General features: G+C 44.0%; 1 protein-coding gene across 3 annotated transcripts in view; it reads left to right on the top strand.

The window, feature by feature from the left end:
- Window positions 1-23516, top strand: part of PDGFRL (platelet derived growth factor receptor like) — a 78636-nt gene that overhangs the window by 20814 nt on the left and 34306 nt on the right. For all 3 annotated transcript variants that reach the window (XM_070460000.1, XM_070460001.1, XM_070460002.1), the window contains exon 2: window positions 966-1263. In XM_070460000.1, the coding sequence (XP_070316101.1) occupies window positions 966-1263 (298 nt within the window). The remainder of the gene's footprint in view (window positions 1-965; window positions 1264-23516) is intronic.

A 23516-nucleotide genomic window follows, 5' to 3' on the forward strand; every position in this document is an offset into this window, starting at 1 on the left:
GCAGTAAGAAGATGGACTCAAGACACACTGTTATATTTAAAGTGGATAACCAACAAGGACTTACTGTATAGCACAGGGAACTTTGCCTAATGTTATGTGGCAGCCTGGATGGGAGAGGAGTTTGGGGGAGGTGTGTGGATATGGATATCTGCGGCTGAGTCCCTTTGCTGTCCACCAGAAACTATCACAACATTGTTAATCACATACACCAATACAAATAAGTTAAAAAAGAAAATGACTCAAAGGCGGTCAGTTCTTATTTACCACTGTTTGCCAGCAATTCTCAACAATGTGGGTGATAAAATACTCTTCCCCCTAATATGTTTTGTTGGCTAAGTTCTAAACCATGGCTGCAATTCCCTTTGAGTTTTAATAATGTATATGTATGCTTTAAAAGAGCATAGGGTTAGTATGTATTTCTTACTAAGCCTTGTATCCTACATGGATACCATCCTACAGATGCCCCTGTGTGAATTCATTTGGAAGAAAGTTCGTGATGGTTCGAAATTTTCTGAGTCCACTTGGAGTGCAGTCTGTGTCTCTGCTCCCTGGAGATGATATATTCCTGAGTTTAAACAGTGGGTTCAAAATGAACAGTGACAGCACTGGGATGGCAAGGACCAGAAACAGACCTTGAGAGGCTTTGGGTCTGCCCTTCTGGACAGCACCTTGGAGGTGGCAAGATTGAGTGTGAACTACAGGGGAAAGCTGTTTTGTTGGGAAGTATGAGTCTTCATTCATATAGGAAATATTTTGCTGAATTTGAACGAAATCTTTGAGGCTGAAGTCTATTTTTACTATTTGATTTAAATCTAAAGGATGAACCAAGAAAATAATGATTATTCCCCCCAAGTAACTTTAACATAACAGGAGAGAGGTATTAAAAGTGATCTGTCTGCAGGGTTGAAGACTCTCGGTATGTTGGCCACCAATGCCCATTTGTTCTTTCCTCATGTTTGTACCAGTTACTGGCCAACATCCTGCCAAGAACAAGCGTCCAAAGGAGCCCGGAGAGAACCGAATCAAGCCTACCAACAAAAAGGTGAAGCCCAAAATTCCTAAGATAAAGGACAGGGACTCTGCTGATCCAACGCCAAAGACACAGTCTATAATGACGCAAATGATGGATAAAGGTCGCTTCCAGAAACCCGCTGCTACCCTGAGCCTGACGGCAGGGCAAACTCTGGAGCTTCGATGTAAAGGGAATAAAATCGTATGGAGCTATCCTGCATACCTCGACACCTTTAAGGACACCCGCCTCAGGTAAGCTTTAGTTTTTTTAGCAGTAGTTAAAACATACATGTGTTTGTTTATCTTTGGCTGCGTTGGGTCTTCGCTGCTGTGTGCGGGCCGTCTCTAGCTGCCTCAAGTAGCGGTTACTCTCTAGTTGTGTTCAGGATTCTTGCAGTGGCTTCTCTTGTTGCAGAGCACGTGTTCTGGGGTGCTTGGTCTTCAGTAGTTGTGTTTCTTGGGGTCAGTTGCCCCACAGCCTGTGGGATCCTCCCGGACCAGGGATCGAACCTGTGTCTCCTGCATTGGCAGGTGAATTCTTAACTACTGGACCACCAGGGAAGCTGGCCTTTTTATTTTTTCAACTTGTGTTGGGTCAGGGATTTGGCTTACTACTCTTGTTTAATATCACATTGTGTCTGACATCTACCATTTCATGTTGGTAGATTATAAAAACAGAAGCTCAGTGAGCAAAAACCACTGATTTTATTTCTTTACCCCATTAAAATTATTGCAAATCCTACCAACACTGGTTAACAGTGAACTGTTATAGGAAGCCATGTGACAGATAACTGAAACTGTGATGTATAGAGGTAGACATTTAAGAATTTATATTGTAAAAAATAATGGACTCAATGCTTCATGTTATTGTTAAAGTAATTATGATGAAACCTGATTAATGGGAGATTGCTATGAGCAATTTGACCAGAGATGAACTGCTTTTGAACTTAACATTTCCACCAACGATGTAGGAGGGTTCCCTTTTCTCCACACCCAGCGTTTATTTGTAGACTTTTTTTGCCACTTTATTTTTTTAACTGAAGGGTAATTGCCTTACAGAATTTTGTGATTTGCTGTCATACATCACATGTTATTTGTAGACATTTTAATGATGGCCATTCTGACCAGTGTGAGGTGGTACCTCATTGTAGTTTTGATTGGTATTCTCTAATAATTAGTGATGTTGGGCATCTTTTCATGTGCCTATTGGCCATCTGTATGTCTTCTTGGAGAAATGTCTATTAAGATCTTCTGTCCAGTTTTCGATTGGGTTGTTTGCTTTTTGTTGTTGAGTTGTATGAGTTGTTTGTATATTTTGGAGAAAAAGCCTTTGTTGGGTATATAATTTGCAAATATTTTCTTCCATTCCTTAGGTTGTGTTTTCCTTTTTTAATGATTTTCTTTGCTGTGAAAGAGTTTGCAAGTTTGATTAAGTCTTATTTATTTATTTTTGTTTTTATATCTATTGCTTTGGGAGACTGGCCTAAGTAAACATTGGTATGATTTATGTCAGAGAATGTTTTATCTATGCTCTCATCCAGAAGTTTTATGGTGTCATGTCTTATGTTTAAGTCTTTAAGGCATTTTGAGTTTATTTTTGTGCATGGTATGAGTGTGTGTTGTAACTTCATTGATGTACATGCAGCTGTTCAACATTCCCAGTACCACCTGAAGAGACTGGGGTTTTTTTCCCTCCAATTTTATATTCTTGCCTCCTTTGTCAAAATTAATTCAGCTTGGTGTGTGGATTTATTTCTGGGCTCCCTGTTGTTTCTTTTATGCATATGTCTGTTTTTGTATCAATATCATATGGTGGTTTTTATTTAAAATTTTTTTAAATTGGAATGTAATTACATTAATGTGTTAGTTCCTGCTGTAAAATGTGAATGAGCCATATGTATACATACATGCCCTCCCTCTCGAGCCTCCCACCCCCACCCCCATCCCGCCGTCTAGGTCATCACACGGCCCTGGGCTGAGGCCCCTGCACCAAGCAGCAGCTTCCCGCTGGCTACTTCTTCTACACGCATCTGTCACTGCTACTCCTTCACATCTTCCCACCCTCTCCTCCCCCTCCGCTCATGTCCACAGGTCTGTTCTCTTGTCTGCACCTGTTACTGCCCTGAACATGGCTTCCTCAGTACCATTTTCTAGATTCCACAAATATGCATTAGCATATGATATTTGTTTTTTTCCTGCTGACTTCACTCTGTGTGATAGGCTCTAGATTTATCTCTATCACTCCAACTGACTCAATTTCTTTCCTTTTTATAGCTGAATAACATTCTATTGTGTGTATGAACCACATCGTCTTTATTCATTCATTCATCTGTTGAGGGACATCTAGGTTATTTCCATGTCCTGGCTATTGTAAATAGTGCTGGAATGAACACTGGGGTACATGTGTCTTTTTGAGTTAGCGCACTGTTTTGATTACTCTAACTTTGTAGTATTGTCTGAAGTCTGGGAGAGGTATGCCTCCTGCTTTTTTTTTAGGATTGCTTTGGCAATTCTGGGTCTTTTATGGTTCCATATAAATTTGGGGATTATTTATTCTAGTTCTGTGAAAAATTTCTTGGGTAATTTGGTAGGGATTGCATTAAATCTATGGATTGATTTGGGTAGTATTGCCATTTTAACACTATTCTTCCAAGCCAAGACCGTGGGATATCTTTCCATCTCTTTGAATCCTCTTTAACTTCCTTCACTAGTGTTTTAGAGTTCTCTGTGTACAAGTCATTCACCTCCTTGGTCGGATTTATTCTTGGATATTTTATTTTAGTTTTTGGTATGATTATTTGAAAATTATTTATTTGGGGCTGTGCTGGGTCTTCGTTGCTGCATGCAGGCTTTCTCTGGCTTTGGCTGGTGGGGCTACTGTCTAGTTTCGATGTGCGGGATTCTCGTTGCAGTCGCTTCTCTTGTTGCGGAGCTCGGGCTCCAGGCACGTGGGTTTCAGCACTTGCAGCATGCAGACTCTAGTGGTGGTGCACAGTCTTCATCGCCCTGCAGCATGGGAACTCTTCCCAGACGAGGGATCAAACCCAAGTCTACTGCACTGGCAGGCAGCTTTTTAACCACTGGACATCAGGGAAGCCCTGGTATGATTTTTAAAGGGTTTTTTTTTTTACATTCCCTTTCTGATATTTCATTGTTAGTATAAAGAAACGCAGTGGATTCTGAATGGTAATCTTGTATCCTGCTGCTTTGCTGAATTCATTTATTAGATCTGGCAGTTTTTGTGTGGAGTCCTTAGGGTTTTCTCTACTTAGTATCACGTCATCTGAATATACTGACAACGTTACCTCTTTCCCTTCCAATTTGGATACCTTTTATTTCTTTTCTTTTTTTGGTCTGATTGCTGTGGCTGTGACTTCCAATGCTGTGTTGAATAGAACTGGTGAGAATGGGCATCCTTGTCTTGGTCCAGATTTTAGCCAGAAGGCTTTCAGCTTTGCACCAAAGAGTATTATATTGGTTGTGAGTGTGTCCTAAATGGCTGTTACTATGTTGAGATATGTCCCTTCTATACCCACTTTGGTAGGGATTTTTGTCATGAATGGATGTTGAAATTTGTCAGGTTTTTTCTGCATCTATCGAGATGATCATGTGGGGTTTTTTTACTTTTCTTTTGTTAATGTGGTATGTTACATTGATTAATTTGCATGTGTTGAACCATGCTTGTGAACTTGGGATGAATCCCACCTGCTCATTGATAGGACCTACATGGGGGCTCATAGTTGAAATGGCTCATTATGTTGAATAAAGTCACAGCGACCCTTGCAACTGACCAAACTGCCGAAATGACATTCTATTTTCCCGCTGATGCCTACCTTCTCAAGGCTATGTGACCACCAGATTCTAGACCTCCAGCTACGTGACCGCAGGACTCAACTACAGGCTAAAAATTAACCATCCCTTCAGAGAATTTTTCACTGGCGGGGTTTAAGAAAGACCCGTCAGAAAGGGAGGACACTGGCTCTTCTCAAGGGCCAGTCACCCTCTTGTTTTCCCTCTAAGAAGTTTTCTTTTCTTGCCTGACCGCCCAGCTCGTTCTCTTTGTCTCTGCACTCACCTTATGATATTTTTATGTATGATATTTTTATATCTTGCGGAACTTGGTTTGCTGATATTTTGTTGAGAATTTCTGCAACTATATTCATCAAAAGTATTGACCATAATTTTCTTTTTTGGTGGTATCTTAATCAGGGTGATAGTGGCTTCATAGAATGTTTTTGGGAGTGTTCCTTCCTCTTCAGTCTTTTAGAAGAGTTTGAGAAGAATCAGTGTAAGTTCTTCTTTGTATCCCTGGTAGAATTCACCTGTGAAGCCATCTGTTCCTGGACTTTTTTTATATGGAGTTAAAAAAAAAATTACAAATACCATTTTACTTCTAGTGATTGACCTGTTCAAATGATTTATTTCTTCTTGATTTAATTTTGATGGACTATATGTTTCTAGAAAGTTTTTTCAACTTCTTCTAGGTTGTCAAATTTGTTCACAGTATGTTCTTATGGTTTTTTCTATTTCTGCACTATTAGTTGAGATTTCTTCATTTTCATTTTGCTTATTTGGGTCTCTCTCTTTTCTCCTTGGTGAGTCGGATCACAGGTCTGTCAGTTGTGTTTACCCTCTCAAAGAACCAGCTCTTGGTTTAATTGATTTTTTTTCTACTGTTTTTTAATCTCTGTTTTATTTATTTCCTCCCTGATCTCTATTATTTCTTTCCTTCTGTTGACTTTAGGTTTTGCTTGTTTTTCTTTTTCTAGCCCTTTTCAGTGGCAGGTTTGGTTGTTGGAGAGTTCTCTTGTGAAGACCTATGTCACTATGAACTTCCCTCTAAGAACTCCTTTTATTGCATCCGTAGATTTTGTGTGGTGTGTCTTCATTGTTGTTTGTCTCAGGGTATTTTTTTAATTTCCTTTTTAATTTCCTTATTGGTTTTGTAGTAGCAGGTTGGTTAGTCTCCATGTGATCATTTTTTCTAATTTCCTTTCCTGTGGTTGATTTCTCCTTCCATGCTGTTGTGGTCAGAGGAGATGCTTGGAATGCTTCCACTTTCTTAGAAGTCATAAATTTGTCCCCTTGCCATCTCTGGTGTCACTACCCCAGTCCCAAGCACGTTAGTCTTCATCATCACCAGTCCTGCATTATCCACACCCAGGCTGGTCCTCTGCCATCCTCCTCACTGCACCTATAGTGATGCTTAAAAAAAATGCATGTCTAATTGTGACAGTCCCCTGCTTAACACTCAGTGGGCCTCCATTGGGGAGGAAGTTCAACATCCTCACAGGACTCTGAGACCCTCCCTGATCCACCCCACCCCACCCCTGTGTCTAGATTAGTCTCTTTGTTTTCATTGGTCCAAGTTCCTGTGACATAGTCAGATGCACCAATCTCTTAGAGGCTTAAAACTTGCTGCTTTCATGATCTGGACCACTCATGGCCCCTCTTCACCTGGCTGATTTCCTACGGGAAGTTCATGTCAGGCCTCCCTGGGTTTGCATCCTCATGGCCCCTGATGCGTCCTTTTTTTTGAATACTCTTCACACTTTTATCTGTTTTTTTTTTTTTTTTAATCTGTGCTTTTCACTGGGACTTAGCTGCATGCTTGGCGTTTAGCTTTATCTATTGAATAACTGAATGACAATCTTTCCCTTTTTTCCACACACATTCCTTGGAGAATAAATAATGTATATGTATAAGAAATATCTCTCCATCTGTCTAACTGCTTGGACTAAGTCATCTTTCACATTTTATTCTGAAGATACTCTTCTGGCTTCATGTGGTGTGACCATGTAGAGTGTTTTTCTGAAAGATTATTGGTTTAGACAAGGGTGAGGGTGAGAGAATGAGACAGTTTTTCTCATTTTCATTTCCACAATTGACATGTGTGTGTGTGTGTGTGTGTGCGTGTGGCTTGGAACAGATTTAGCAAGATTTACTGTGTGTATGTATGTGTTCAATCACTCAGTTGTGTCTGAGTCTTTGCAACCCCATGGACTGTAGCCTGCCAGGCTCCTCTGTACATGGGATTTTCCGGGTAAGAATACTGGAGTGGGTTGCCATTTCTTTCTTCAGGGGATTTTCCCAACCCAGGAATCGACAGGTGGATTCTTTACCACTGCACCACCTGGGAAGCCAAGATTTACTACCATATACCTTTTAAATGACTTAATTTACCAAAGTCAAACTTAACACACTTTTTTAAAAAACCAGAATTGAGCTGATTTTAAATTTTCTGAACAGTTAGCCTTTGACTTACACAAACTATCCTAAACCTCAATGATTTAGCCCTTGAATATTTCATGTTTTCTAAGAGTATTTTCAAAGTCATATTAGCCAAAATGTGTTTGAAAATATTTTAAGGACTCAAAGTGAAGTAAATATGAATCTGAATCAAAGAGAAGCTGGAACTGAAAAAACTAAGTTTGACTTCTCATTAAATAGGATTTATTCAAAGCACAGTTAGGGCTTTATGAGAAAGTAAAGACAGATGTGGGCCCCCAAGGACTTTATGGAAAAATGTGAAAAATGTGAAAAACATTGAGTCAGAACTCTGTATCAAACAACAACAAAATCACGATTTATTTGACACCAGAGATTCATCTAATCAGCTCTTGACATCTTTCCCGGGACACGGTGCCTTCAGATAGAGGGGTATTCAACCTGTGTTTTCTTTCGCTGTGGAGTGAGCTCTTTATGGCTTTGTGAAAGCCTGGTCATTTTAACCAATTTGGGTGGCTTGCAGGCTACCACGTTTGCCCTCATTTAATCTTCTAACTGGAAGAGGGAGCTTGTTATGAAAACAGATCAGGCTGAGGCACAGCTGAATTGGAATCCCACCTTCCCCACTAACTTGCAAAATGATCTTTGATCAACAATTTCCCTAGAACTCAGTTTCCTCATTTGGAATGTGGAAATAATATTGTGTGTGTGTGTGTGTGCACTCAGTAGTGTCCAACTCTTTGCAACCCTGTGACCATAGCCCACCCGGCACTCTGTCCATGGGATTCTCCAGGCCAGAATACTGGAGTGGGTTGCCGTGCCATCCTCCAGGGGATCTTCCCAACCCACGGATCGAACCTGTGTCTCTTGTGTCTCCTTCCTTGGCAGGTGTGTTCTTTACTACTAGCATCACCTGCAAAATCCAAATACTGCCTAGCCCAGTGGTAAATGTTCAATAAGTTGTACCTAATTGTTACTAGGCAATGCATATTTCTCACGTACAATAATGCAAGTGATCTTTTGGAACAGTTCGTTCTGACCAGGACTAGCACAAGTCAGGGAACTGTGCACCGCTGATGTGGCTTCTGATACAGAGGATCCAGGTACGGTTCCACATGCCTTTCCCACTTTGATTTAATTGAGCAACTCTTTGAAATCTGAGCTTGTGTCCCTCTTCCCCTGTGAAATCCTAAGCCCGCTGAGGGTAAATCCTACATCTGATAGGTTCATCCTCAGATTCCCAGCACCTTGAAGAGTGCCTGACATAAACCAGAAGTCAGGAAACAGTGTTTGGGCTCCCTGGGGGTTTAGTGGTCATGTCAGAAGTTAGTTTTCAATCATGCATTCACTGAACATTTTAAGATCGTTACATTTGGTGCCAATGTGTGCTCTCTACCTTCCTGGGGAGGGAACGACAAGGTGTAAACATTATTTTATGTCAAGGAGGCTGAGCCACTGGGATCCAGCACCGTGACCCCAGGAGCCATGAGTCAGGTGACCTGGCCTAACTGCCTGCTCTTTATCCACCCTGCCCCTCTGTCTTCGCTTCTCTCTTCATCTTAAGCGCCAGAGCCTGTCATTTCTACTAAATGCTTGAGCGCATCCCTAGTAAGTTATTCCGCCCTCTGTTTTTCTTTCATCCCCACTCAGAAATTTCTGACCCCAGATGAACTTGTTCACCTCCCTCCCCTTGTCAGCCCATGAACCCTGAGCACAGCTGGGGGAAACCGCCCAGCTGGCCCCACGGGTGCGGTCACGTCCCCACTCCCGACAAGGCTGTGCCTGCTTCTCTAGAGAGCTCACGATTTCTCTCTTCTTAAACCTCTGATCTTCTCCATCTCTCTCACTGTCCGCTAGTGCAGCTCTCACCCAAGTCCCTGAGAAACTGGAGCCCTAGGCTTGCCTTCCTCTGCTCATCACACGTCCCCCTTCCCTGCTCCCACCACTATAGTGGAGGGAGGATCTCTCCTCTTGACAAAGGCTGAAGCTCCCCCTGAGACCTGGATCTCACCCTTACGGACCTTCTCAGGAGCATTAGGACAGTTACTGCCTTCTGTTCTGAGTCTTCAACACCCCCCCACCCTGCCCTGCACTCCTAGAAGAGGTCCTTTCTGTAAGTTTCCATATGAAGTAGCCCTCCTTTGGCCCTTACATACCCTCTGGCCAACCCCCTCTATCTTTTTCTTTCTTTTTAAATTTTTAGTTGAAGGATAATTGCTTTGTAGCATTGTGTTGGTTTCTGCCAAACATCAGCATGAATCAGTCCCAGGTAGGCAGATGTCGCCTCCTCCCACCTCCCTCCCCATCCCGCCCCTCAAGGTTGGTGCGGAGTCTAGCGGGGTTGGGCTCCCTGAGCCATACAGTAAATTCCCATTGGCTGTCTTTTTTACATATGGTAATGTGTTTCCATGTTACTGTCTGCACATATCACACCCTCTCCTACCCACCAACCACCTCGTCCATAAATCTGTTCTCTATGTTTGTTTCTCCATTTCTGCCCTGCAAATAATTTCTTCAGTAGCATCTTTGTAGATTCCATATATATGTGTTAGTATATGATATCTGTTTTTCTCTTTCTGAGTTCACTCTGTATAAAAGGCTCTGGGTTCATCCACCTCATTAGAACTGACTCAAATGCATTCCGTTTTATGGCTGAGAAGTAGTCCATTATATATGTACCACAGCTTCTTAATCTATCCATCCTTTGACGGACTTCTAGGTTGCTTCCATGTTCTAGCTGTTGTAAATAGTGCTGCAGTATGTGTCTTTTTCGATTTTGATTTCCTCAGGGTATATGCCTAGGACTGGGATTGCTGGGTCAGATGGTGGTTTTAGTCCTAGTTTTTTAAGGAATCTCTATATCATCTTCCATAGTGGCTGTATCAATTTACATTTCCACCAACAGTGCAAAGGATTCCCTTTTCTCCATACCCTCTCTAGTATTTATCGTTTGTAAACTCTTTGATGATGGGCACTCTGACCTGTGTGAGGTGATATCTCATTGTACTTTTCATTTGCATTTCTCTAATAACGAGTGATGTTGAGCATCTTTTCATGTGTTTATTAGCCATCTGTATGTCTTCTTTGGAGAAATGTCTGTTTAGGTCTTTTTCCCATTTTGTGATTGGGTTGTTTGTTGTTGGTATTGACTTGTATGAGCTACTTCTATATTTTGGAAATTAATCCTTTGTCAGTTTTTTCATTTGCTATTATTTTCTCTCACTCTGAGGGTTGTCTTTTCACGTTGCTTATAGTTTCCTTTGCTGTGCAAAAACTTTTAAGTTTAATTAGGCCCCACTTGTTTATTTTTGTTTTTATTTCCCTTACTCTAGGAGGTGGGTGATAGAGGATCTTGCTGTGATGTATGTCATAGAGTGTTCTGCCTACGTTTTCCTCTAAGAGTTTTACAGTTTTACATTTAGGTTTTTAACCCATTTTGAGTTGATCCTTGTATATGGTGTTAGGAAGTGTTCTAATTTCATTCTTTTACATGTAGCTGTCCAGTTTCCCCAGCACTGCTTATTAAAGAAGCTATCTTTGCCCCATTGTATATTCTTGCTTCCTTTGTCAAAAATAAAGTACCCATAGGTGTGTGAGTTTATCTCTGGGTTTTCTATCTTGTTCTTTTTCTTTCTTTTATAAAAATTTTTTTATTGAAGTATAATTGATTTACAGTGTTGTATTAGTTTCTGATGTACAGCAAAGTGAGTCAATTATACTATTTCATATATCTACTCTTTTTTAGATTCTTTTCCCATATAGTTCATTACAGAGTATTGAACTGAGGTCTCTGTGCTATGCCGTAGGCTTTTGTTAGTTATCTATTTTAAATATGGTAGTGTATATATTTCAATCCCAATCTCCCAACTTATCATTTCTTCCCTTCCCCCCACCGCCTAGGTAACCACAAGATCATTTTCTACATTTGTGACTCTTTTTCTATTTTGTTAATAAGTTCATTTGTACTCCCTTTTTTAGATTCCATGTATAAGTGATAAAATATGATAGCTGCCTGTGTCTGACTTACTTCACTCAGTATGACATTCTCTAGATCCATTCATGTTGCTACAAATGGTAATTTTTTTGTCCTTTTTTTTGCTAATATTCCATTACTGTGTATATATGTGTGTGTGTATATATATTTAATAATTCTACATCTTTATCCATTTCTCTGTTGATGGGCACTTAATATTTAATGTCTTGGATATTGTAAATAGTGCTGCTATGGACATTGGAGTATATGTATCTTTTTGAATTATGGTTTTCTCTGAGCATATGCCCAGGAATGGGACTGTTGGATTATATGGTAGCTCTATTTTTTTTTTTTTTTTTTTTTTAGTTTTTTAAGGAACTTCCCTCCATACTGTTTTCCATAGCAGCTGTACCAATTTACATTCCCACCAGCAGTTTAGGAGGGCTCCCTTTTCTCCACCTCCTCTCCAGCATTTGTTTGTAGATTTTTTTTTATGATGGCCATTCTGACTGCTTTGAGTTGATACCTCATTGTAGTTTGGACTTGCATTTCTCTAATAACTGATGATTTTGAGCATCTTTTCATGTGCTTTTTGATCATTGGTATGTCTCCTTTGGAGAACTGTCTATTTAGGTCTTCCCCCGTTTTTTGATTAGGTTGTTTGCTTTTTTTGTTACTGAATTGCATCCTCTCTCTTGTTCAGTCTCCATGTATCTGGCTTCCCACCCCCAGTCAGCAGAGGAGAACACACTCCTCTTTTTTTTTTTTTTTTTTTTTTAATTTTATTTTTTTATTTTTATTAGTTGGAGGCTAATTACTTTACATCATTACAATAGTTTTTGTTATACATTGAAATGAATTAGCCATGGATTTACATGTATTCCCCATCCCAGTCCCCCCTCCCACCTCCCTCTCCACCCGATCCCTCTGGGTCTTCCCAGTGCACCAGGCCCGAGCACTTGTCTCATGTACCCAACCTGGGCAGGTTATCTGTTTCACCCTAGATAATATACATGTTTCAATGCTGTTCTCTTGAAACATCCCACCCTCGCCTTCTCCCAGAGTCCACAAGTCTGTTCTATACATCTGAGTCTCTTTTTCTGTTTTGCATATAGGGTTATCGTTATCATCTGAACACACTCCTCTTGGCTTTCTCAGCATCATATTCTGCCCATTTGGTTTCACCTTGAGGACCCCCTTCTGCGGTTTCCTTCTCCATCTCTGCATCCTCTATACACCCAGACATCTGATGTTGGTCCTGCACCTCTCTTCACCACCTGCGGCCAGTTGCCTCCCCCCCCCCCTTTATCATATATTAGATTAAATGGTTCTTCTCAGTTCTGGGTCCCCAGCTGCCTGCTCACCTGCCTACATCTTCCCTGAGCCTTTCTGAAACATAACCATCTAAACACTGAGCTCATGATCTTGCTCCATCCCAGGTCATCCTCCTGTGCCCCTTCGGTTCAGTGAATGGCATTAATTCCACCCGGGCTGCCCTTGACCAGGGGCCTGGGAATGACCCTGAGCTCCTCCCTTGTACTTTCACATCCAGTCAACTCCCGTGTCCTAATGATGCTCCTGTCTCCTTATCTTCGGAATCTCCCCGCATCCTCCCACCCCAGCGGCAGGGCCCCGAAGTCTCTCACTTAGAGCGGTCATCACACAACTGACCTCTGTGGCCCCAGTATTGACCCCGAGCAGGTCTTCCACAGAAGCACATCTGGCCACGTTGCCTTCCTGCTTCAAGCCCTTCAGGAGGGCAGTTACGTTGCTCTTGGAATCACGTTGAAGCTGCTAACACGCGCACAAGCCTCCTCTGGCCCCTGCAATCCGTTCTGCGTCCCTCCCCTTTCTCTTCACTCTCTTGTTACCCACACACCAGGCTCCATGGGCCGTTTCTGATCCCCAGATGTGCCCGAGGCCTTGGTCCACTTGGGTCCTCCTGCATGTACGGCACACACAGAAGCAGCTGCTCACTGTCCTACAGATCCAGGCGGGCCGCTTCCCCAGGGAGCCCTCCTTGCTCTCAGCCCCCACCGTCAACGAGGCCCCAGGTACACATCCTCCCCGGAGCCCTTTCCACCGGCGACGCTATTACTGCTTGCACGATCATGTGCTGTGTGCATCCCTCGCGAGGCTGTAAGCTCCGCGGAGATGGTGTCTGACCACTGATCACTCGCTGGTGCTTCCCCTGCACCCACTTCAGGGCCTGGTGCCCTGTAGTTCATCCAAGAGCATTTCAGTGAGAGAATGGATCAGGGGTGCTGAGCCCAGGGTGGGTGTAAAGTCAGGTCCCCATGGTCATGAGACTTGTGACTCTGGGAACAAGTCCACTGAACTGTAGAGCCAGAAGCGACCTCAGTGGTGATCATGCTTGAACCTCTATTTGTTACACACGAGGAAACTGTCCATCTGAGTTGATAACAGCTGGTCCAGGGACAAGATGGTGGGTGGCAGCCTGAGTCTAAACCCTGGCATCTTGGTTCTCAGCATAGAGTTGCCGCTGCGCTCAAGGGCGCCGGGTGGGAGGCATCTGGACCAAGGGTCACTCTTGACTTAATGAAGTTGTAGCTTCAGAGAACATACATTTGTTGTCTACTTTTCTTTTCCTCCCTCTCTCCCCCACCTGTCTCTTTTTAAAAAAGAAAAATCTATTTGGATAAATAAAGTTAAGATTCAAAACAGAAGTGAAAAGGATATACTTTTCCAGAGTGTTGCCGGGATAGCTTCAAATTGAGTGTAGTTGAAATGTCACACTGATTTAGGATAACTCCTTGGATATCAGAAAGTTAAAGCATTACCCTGGGCTGTTTAGGAGGAGAACTCAGGGGACCATAAATGATGTCTCCTCCTAAAAGGTGGCCTTTGACCATCCCAGAGGATGGAGTCAAGCATCTCTCCTGAGAGGCTTCCTTCAGATGGGCAAACGCAAGTCATAGGAATGGCCACTAGATGGAAGCATTGAGCTGTGCGGCAACTATCTTCCTTTCCCAGTAAAAGAGACCTTTCTAATGAGGGATTTGTCGTTCACTCACTCAGTCCTCTTTGCGACTGCGGCACGCCGGGCCTCCCTGTCCGCCACCGACTCCCAGAGCTTGCTCAGACTCATGTCTATTGAGTTGGTGATGCCGTCCAACCATTTAATCCTCTGTCATCCCCTTCTCCCGCCTTCAATCTTTCCCAGCATCAGGGTCTTTCCCAATGAGTCAGCTCTTCGCATCAGGGGGCCAAAGGATTGGAGCTTCAGCATCAGTCCTTCCAATGAATATTTAGGACTGACTTCCTTTAGGATAGACTGGTTGGATCTCCCTGCAGTCCAAGGGACTCTCAAGAGTCTTCTCCAACATCACAGTTTAAAAGCAGTTCTTCAGCGCTCAGCCTTCTTTAACGGTCCAACTCATATCCATACATGACTACTGGAAAAACCGTAGCTTTGACTCAATGGACTTTTGTCGTCAAAGTAGTGTTTCTGCTTTTTAAACGCTGTCTAGGTTTGTCATAGCTTCTATTGCAAGGAGCAAGTGTCTTTTGATTTTACGGCTGCAGTCACTGCAGTGATTTTGGAGTCTAAGAAAATAAAGTCTTTCACTGTTTCCATCGTTTCCCCATCCATATGCCATGAAGTGATGGAACCGAATGCCATGATCTAATGAGGGATTCGGTGAAATAATTGTACTCTTTCTGCCTTCACACGAGTTCTGTCATCCTTTCAGGTGATTCAGCAGTCACAGTTTCAAGTTCTATGTTAACCAGTAAAGAATTCAATTTTCCAACAAACAAAAAGGGGTGGGCATTTGTAAGTATGTAATTCACAGCAGGATAAGTTCATTGATGGTTCTGAGTCCTTCTGAGTTTGAGGAATGTGCTGAAGGGTCTGTATGTCCAGGTGCTGAAGCCGATTCAGACTTGAGTTTCTGACTCAGTCCATCCCAATCGCTCAGATCTCCGCTCTTCTTTTGCGATCAGAAGCAGCAAAGATATTTTTTGACAATAGTTGCTACCATTTTGCTCTGTTTCCTGATTCCTCGTCCCTACCCCTTTCCAGCTCTCCTCTTTCCAGCCATCCTCCCACCTCTCCCTTTCTTAATTAATTCTGTTCCTCCCTTCCAACAAGGATTTTTTTTTTTTTTTTTTTTTGCATCTATGGTGTTTAAGGTCCCGTGCTGGGCAGACACTGGAGGTATGATGGTGAGCAAGATAGACAACCTCTATACCCACACAGCCTTTAGCCTTCTAAGCAGACAGACTGTTAAAAAAGCAATTTTACTTTTTTTGCATTCAGTCTTTTTTTAATTGAAGTATAGTTGATTTACAATGTTCTATTTCTGCTATAAAGCAAAGTGATTCAGATATGTATACATACACACATCCTTTTCTTATATTTTCCATGATGGTTTATCACAGGATATTGAATATAGTCCTTTGTACTATTCAATAGGACCTTGCTGTTTATCTGTTCTATACATAATAGTTTGTATCTGCTAATCTCAAACTTAAAAAGCAAGTTTAACATACAGCTGTGTGAATGCCTGGCCTGAAGAAGAACAGGATCCAGGAGGAGAAAACTGGCGCTCACATGTGAAGGCTGAGAGTTCATCAGGTAACGACGGGGATAGAAGAGGAATATCAGAAAGTTCCAGAACGAGGGAGCAGCACGAGGTGCTTCCTCTAGCTGAGAAAGCGTGCGGCCCCGGGAGCACTGAACGGGGGTGTGCAGGTGGGGGGACCCTGGCCAGGGGAGGAGAAAGGAGGTGAGCAAGGAGAGAGGATGCTGCCAGGTGAGCCGAGGTCAGACCAGGGAGTGCTTGGTCAGATGCGCTGAGGAATTTAGTGTGATGTCGAAGGGCAGTTGTGAGCCATTAACTTAAAGCCTTTGTAAAACAGACACACTTAGAAAGCACAGAAGGGCATGCAGCACGGGTGTGGGCACTTCCTTCTCATGGCCTCCTAGGAGAAGACAGCATCACTTGCCAGGCTCAGGCAGACCCATCCTCCGTGCAGGCACCCTGTACCTGTCTTCTGACAACTGGGGTCTAGAGACAGGCCCTTGGAACTCACGTGTATTTGTTATATATATGGGCTTCCCCGGTGGCTCAGACAGTAAAGAATCTGCCTGCGATGCAGGAGACCTGGGCTTGATCCCTGGGTTGGGAAGATCCCCTGGAGGAGGGCATGGCCACCCACTCCAGTACTCCTGCCTGGAGAATCCCATGGACAGAGGAGCGGGCGGGCCGCAGTCCACGGGGTCGCAGAGAGTCAGACTCGACTGAATGACTAAGCACAGTGCAGCACATATGTATTAACTATATAATATATATTTGATTTCTGCTTCCATTTTGTTGATAATATAAAGAACATTAACAGAAGAATGTCCTGGACTATGTGATGAAACCTCTGGTTGAGCGATCAAGCCCATCCATTTCCATCTTCTCTGGAAACATTTCTTCAGTCTTGTCAAAACACACTCCCTGAATTTAGAGCTGGGGAATTCTTGGCACAATACTGAGCCAAGGAAGAAAATAAGAAGCAGCTTAGGATAAGTGACCTGGAGGATGGCTGGAATACCAGTCCATGCCAGGTAGGAGCGGGGAGACACTGGAGATTTAGGCTAGACAGTGAGCAAGGTCACAGCAGTGAAGACAGGCTGACTGGGGTGCTCATAAAGAAAGCTGAGGCTGCTGTCTGGAAAATCAGGTCCCGGCATCATCTTTCAGGATGTCTCTGGTGTCTGGTCGGATGTTAGCATTTTTCAGTCAAGGACTGTAAGTTCGGAGGAGTGGGTGGAGCACAGGAGATCTCTTTGATGGCTGGTTCCTCTGAAAACAATAAATAGCTTCTGGAGAGAAGGGCAGGCATTTGGGTGTTGGCTTGGCCCGAGCCAGCAGTGGTTTATCCACCCACAGACACAAAGGGAGGGTGGACCGGGGAAGCAGACTGTGGGCTCCCGGCCAGTCTAATCCTGCTCCCAGCAGCCTGGAGGAGTGGTCTGGGGGCATTTCAAAAGAGAAAGATGTTAAAACGTGTTCAGAAACCGAAGCAGCCCCCTGTCAAGAAAGAATCTGCACAAACAGACAAAAAGACAAAATGTTGTCTTTTGACTCTGGGCCTGCGCTGAGGAGGAGGTCTTTGGTTTTTCCCCTTCAGTTTATTTTGGTTTGATTTTTTTTCCCTTCAATTTATTTTATTTTATTATTCTATGTTTGCCAAACAATTTGACATTTATATTTGGTAAACACAAAATCTACCCCTTGAACCATTTTTGCATATGCAGTCCCATGGGAGTGAACGCATGCATATTGTCATGCAGGTGTCGCTCTTAAAAATGTTTTGATTGGAAGGTAGTTGCTTTACAATGCTGTGTTAGTTCCCACCGTGCAGCAAAGCGAATCAGCGGTGTGTTTACATACATCCCTTCCTTGCTGGACTTCCGTCCCATCCAGGGCACCACCCAGCACTGAGTAGTCTGCACAGCGGATCCCCATCAGTTATCTGTTTGACACGCTTACACGAGTCTTTTCAGTTCAAACTCACATTCCTTCAGTGCTCATTTTCTCTCATATTATGAGGCTTCGTGAAAATCTTGGTGCCCATCCCCCCACTTTGCTTTTGTGCTTGTCTGGAAGCACCCTTTGGGTCCAGTCTGCTGTGGAGGGATCCAAAGTCTGTGTTTCAGCCAAGCTCTGATATTTACCGTCAGATGAATTTCTACCTCCAGGAAACCGCTGGGTTCAGAACAAATGACTTATCCTGTCCTAGAGGTAGAGCCCTCTGTTCTCAGACTTGATGGCTCCAGCCCCAGGCCTGCCAGCATCTCCCCAGAGACGTATCAGTGGGGTGGGACGGGATGCAAGACTTCCCCGGGTATACTCCTTGTTCCAACAGCGTTCAGGCTGCAGGAAAACATGGCCTGTTCCATTCAGGGTGTGAGTAGGGGCGGGGGAAGAAGTGAGCACTGATAGAACCAGCCTCGATGTTGTCAGGATAGAATGAGGTCACACAAGTGAAGCAGGGGCATATCTCAGTAAGGAGGAGCTATTTTATTCCCAAGACTGTACCCGAAGGAGGTAGATCAGAAGAAAACAGCCAGGTTTTCAGGAAGCTTGTTTTTAAAAATTGTTTCAGGCATGTGCTTCTGTCTCATACACACTCTCGACATCCATGATGATGTGGAGTTGGTACTCAGGCCTGGATTCTCGTGGTACTGCAGCTGTCCTCAGTCTCTTGGTCATCACGGTGGAGAAATGGGTTGAAGTACATTATTCAGTTTGAGGAGGTGGGAAATGTTTTCTGATCTTACCCTAATCTTTTTTTTTTTTTTGACCGGGGCTTGTGGCATGCAAGATCTAAGTTCCCTGACCAGAGATTGAACCTGTGCCCCTGCTTTGGCAGTGTGGAGTCTTAGCTACTCGAGTAGACTGCCAGCGAAGTCTCTGATCTCATTTTAAGAGAACTGAAACATTCCATTTTCTTGAACATTCTGGTTACGTCCAGGTTTGATTTTCCCAGATGTGCTTCACAACATTAAAATAGAGTAAGATGATGATAACAACATCAATGCATCAAACCAAAAACACTGCAGGAATGTCATTAAACTATATTTGATGGTAATTCTTCAGTTCAGTTCAGTCACTCAGTCGTGTCCAAGTCTTTGTGACCCTATGGGCTGCAGCACACCAGCCTCCCTGTCCATCACCAACTCCTGGCGTTTACTCAAATTCATGTCCATTGAGTTGGTGATGTCATCCAACCACCTCATCCTCTGTCTTCCCCTTCCCATCCTGCCTTCAATCTTTCCCAGCATCAGGGTCTTTTCAAATGAGTCAGTTCTTCGCCTCAAGTAGACAAAGTATTGGAGTTTCAGCTTCAACATCAGGCCTTCCAATGAATATTCAGGACTGATCTCCTTTAGGATGGACTGGTTGGATCTCCTTGGAGTCCAAGGGACTCTCAAGAGTCTTCTCCAACATCACAGTTCAAAAGCATCAATTCTTTGGTGCTTAGCTTTCCTTATAGTCCAACTCTCACTTCCATATATGATAATTCTGGAAACTTGCAAAAAGGAACATTGTTTACAGTATAACATGAAGGGATTGCATGTATTTTATGAGTGAAACTCTGCCTTAAAAAAATGCATATGGATGGGAGTAAGGTCTGAGATTTAATGTGCAAAAATGAAAATAGGTGTTGCTGTAGCATGCTAATTTCCCACCAAGTATTTAAATAGGCGAAATGTAAATAAAATCATTTTGGAAGGTGTGTCAGAGGAGGGAGCAGGAAAAGAGGATTAATGTATAAGATACAAAATGGGAAACTTGATGTCCCCTAACATGTAGCTGTAGAGAATGGCACATTCTGGTGGAGGGGGGTGGGGAGGGAAGCAAAACTATGATGTCAGAGTTTTGCCTCCAGTTTCTGGGCTTGGCTCCCTTGACAGTGATAACCACCCATCTGGGCAGGTGCGAGGTCACTGCCCTCGGGAATCCGCCCTGACATGGGGTGTGGACTCCTACCTGACATTTCCAGCCTGTTCACTCTGCCCTGGGGCCTCAGGATCCTGATAGGTCCCTTTGTTTGGTTACCAATCAGATCCTCTGTCCAGACTTTGCCCCTGATTCTGCCTTTCAGAGCACGTGCTGTTTACAGCCTGAAGCCCTGCTCACAACCCCACCCACCTAGTGCTCCGGTTCCACTCGGGACCGCACCTGCCACGAAGGGAGATCACCCTGGGCAAGCTCCCTCTTCCCTGTAACAACCCTGTTCTTCGTTAGGAACTTGCCTTAGTCACCAGGACGAGGCAAGGATGTTGAATCCTGGCTGCCAACCGAAGATGACACAAGAGAACATGCTCTCGTGCATTCTGTTTAGGGAGGTGGCTCACAGGCTGACTTGTGATGCGGCATCAGCTGGAGGGCTAATCGTGGAGGGAGAGGCAGAGAACAGGAACTGAGCATAGGAAAGCAGAAGGGGCAACTGCAGGAAGCTTGGGATTGACAGGTGAAATTATTGTCGGCCTAATTTATACAGGAAAACTGTTCACTGTGTCAAAAGGTGGGTGTGAAAGAAAACTAGATGTGGCCCTGCCCACCAGGGCTTATGAGCTAGCAGAATGAATGCCATACACACCACATACAGTTACAGCTTGTGGTCAGGTGTGAGTGTTGGGGAGGGTGGTTGCCCACGGTAGGGAGAAGGCAGCTGGCAGCACTGGCTGGAGGGGCAGGTTGGGTCACTGCATGATTGGTTACCTGACTACGGGCCAGGCCTTGGCCATCAGGTGGGGAGATGCTGAAAGAAGAGCCAGGAGCAGAGTAGAGGCCCCCCGGAGGGGCTGTGCCATACGGCTAACTTGGGGACCACTGATTTGACGTGGACCCTACATTTTATGAGGGATTAGGTTAGACTACCCCCCGCCCCAGAGGCTAAGGGGCTTTCTCAAATTTGCAAAGCTTTTAGTGAAAATAGATTAGTTCCCAATACCCCTCTAATCTCTGCACCCCCGAAAGCTGTCTCTTATTAAGTTTCTGATGTTTGCTCAGAAGATAAGCCACCCAAGTGGCCCTAGCATGAGTGGGCACCCTGAATATGCTGACAGCGTGGGAGACTGGACTCTCTGAGCTGTGAGTTCATGGTGCCAGGTACGAACGGGGCCTCTGCATTCACTATTATGACTTGGCCACAACACACTCATTGTGGCTGAGTGCCAGCCCATTAGTAAGCCACAGCTTGTTTTCCTGAGCAGGCTGGTGGAGGCTTGCTCCATCGTCTCCTGTCACTCCTCCTCCCCCCGCCTATTCTTCCCTGAAGACGTGGCCATGAGCATTCAGCTCAGTGGGGCTGGGAGATGGTTTTACCCTGGGCCCACCACCTGTACCCCAAAGAAGTGCCGATGAGCTTATTCTTCACTGAAGTTAGAATGGCCAGAGATGGAATCATGGGAGTTGTTAACATAAATAACCCCTACACATCAGAAGCCCTACACAGGCTTCCCTGGTAGCTCAGACGGTAAAGCATCTGCCTACAATGTGGGAGACCCGGGTTCGATCCCTGGGTTGGGAAGATCCCCTGGAGAAGGAAATGGCAACCCACTCCAGTATTCTTGCCTGGAAAATCCCATGGACTGAGGAGCCTGGTAAGCTACAGTCCATGGGGTCGCAAAGAGGCGGACACGACTGAGCGACTTCACTTCACTTCACACATCAGAAGCATATGGTGGCCACATTTAAAAGATGACCTTGTCAAAATTACACGACAGCAGCAATTCACTTGTTAATTTCTATGAGTTTTTTCTACATGGTGAGTGCACATCGGCTGCATTCTCTCTTGCCATCACCAACACCCTTGCTTTGCGTCGTTCCCTTGGTCAGAATTTGGGTGTGTATTCGAAGCAATAGACACATGCTTCCTTTCGGTGTGCAGTGGAAAGCGTGGCAGATGCTTTTCCAGGACTGCCCGGGGATTCCATTCCATCCAACCGATAATCCATAAGGTCCCTGCTGGCTCCAAAATGACCCTGGGAACCTGTGCCTAATCCACGGTATATGACATGGAGGCCAAGGAGTTAGAACCCTGGGCAAGGGACTCACCTCAGTTTCACTCGCTGAATTCTATTCTGCACACAGTCACCTGTAACTGCACTCTGCCTCACATTATGCCATGTAGAAGGTTGTGGGTGACGCAGACAAGTGCGAGACATGTTCCTGCCTCCTGCCTAGGAAGGGATCATTTCACTAGAGAAATATAATAGGAGGTTGAAAAGGTTACATACTACAAAGTAGCATGTGTGTGTGTGTGTGTGTGTGTCTACATGCATGCATGCTCAGTTGCTCAGTTGTGTCTGACTCTTTTATTTATTTATTTATTTATTTATTTATTTATTTATTTATTTTTTTTGTGTGTGTGTGTGTCTGACTCTTTTATGAAAACCCCATGGACTGTATAGCCTGCCAGGTTCAGGGAAGAATACTGCAGTAAGTTGCCATTTCCTTCTCCAGGGGATCTTCCTGACCCAGGGATCGAACCTACGTCTCCTGCATTACAGGTGGATTCCTTACCCCTGAGCCACAGGGGAAGCCCACCATGTGTCTACATATGCACGCGTATAGTGATAAAGGTATTAGGTACTGAGCATGAGAAGTTTAGATCAGGGTGTACTAGGGCACCCCAATAACCCCTAACATGTGTTGAGCACTTATTCTGTGCCAGCATCCTTCCAGGATCGTGTACATTTATTAACTAATTCTCATAAATTAAGTTCTCACCTAGGAGGTAAGAACTGTTATCTCCCTGTCTCAGATGAGGAAACTGAGCACAGCAAAATTAAGTCACTTATTCATGGTCACAGAGTCAGTAAGTGGCAGAGGCAGAATTGAACCAAGGAAATCTGACTGCATGCATGCTCTTAACCGCCGTTTTACAAATACCACCAACCATGAAAGGTCTTCCCAAGAATAGAGCATGAAAGAATAACCCGGTTTAGGTCAGTCAGAAAAAGAAGAGAAACTTTCACAGGCAAAGAGGTGGCTGGAGGGCTGGGGTGGAAACAAGCTGATGTGTCTGGGCTGGTGAAGACTTGAGGTGGGTGGAGAGGATGGTCCCTGATGGAGGGGTTGGGAGAACGTAGGCGCTATGGGTTCCAAGATGGCAGCGTTCACTTCTGTGCATGCTGGGAGCTGCTCATGCTATAAAGCTGGGCGGTCCTTGGCAAAGTACTTTTAAAATTTGTTTATTTTCTACTCGGAATCTTAGTTGTGGCATGTGGGATCTAGTTCCCTGACCAGGGATTGAACCCTAGGTCCCCTGAATTGGGTGTTTAGAGTCTTAGCCACTGGACCACCAGGGAAGTCCCAGGAAAGTACTTTTGATGGTTTTTAGTAGAGCATCTGAAACACTCTTCTAGATGGATTGATTTATAGAACTGGAAGACTCCCCAGTACAGAGTTGACTGTGTATCTTGGGATTTTCAATGACCTCTTCCTTTTTTTTTCATTGATCCATAGGGCTCCTAACTTTCTAAATTAAATGAGCATGTATTATTTTGTCATGAGAAAAACTGTAAGAAAAAGAAAATGAGTTAAACTACTTTAAAAAACTGCAGAATGGATGTTCTGTAAAAGTGTACTCAGGCATGGGTTAGGGTTTGTACTTTAAAAGTCTGGAGGTGAGTTTTATATTGTGTTGCCATATATATATATATATATATATATAATTTTATTTGTTTTTGGCTGTGCAGTGCACTGGTTTCTCATTGCAGTGGCTTCTCTTGTTGTTGGGTATGGGCTCTTAGGCACTTGGGCTCACTAGTTGT

This window comes from Odocoileus virginianus, chromosome 32 (assembly GCF_023699985.2).
Source record: "Odocoileus virginianus isolate 20LAN1187 ecotype Illinois chromosome 32, Ovbor_1.2, whole genome shotgun sequence".
Classification (NCBI taxonomy): domain Eukaryota; kingdom Metazoa; phylum Chordata; class Mammalia; order Artiodactyla; family Cervidae; genus Odocoileus; species Odocoileus virginianus.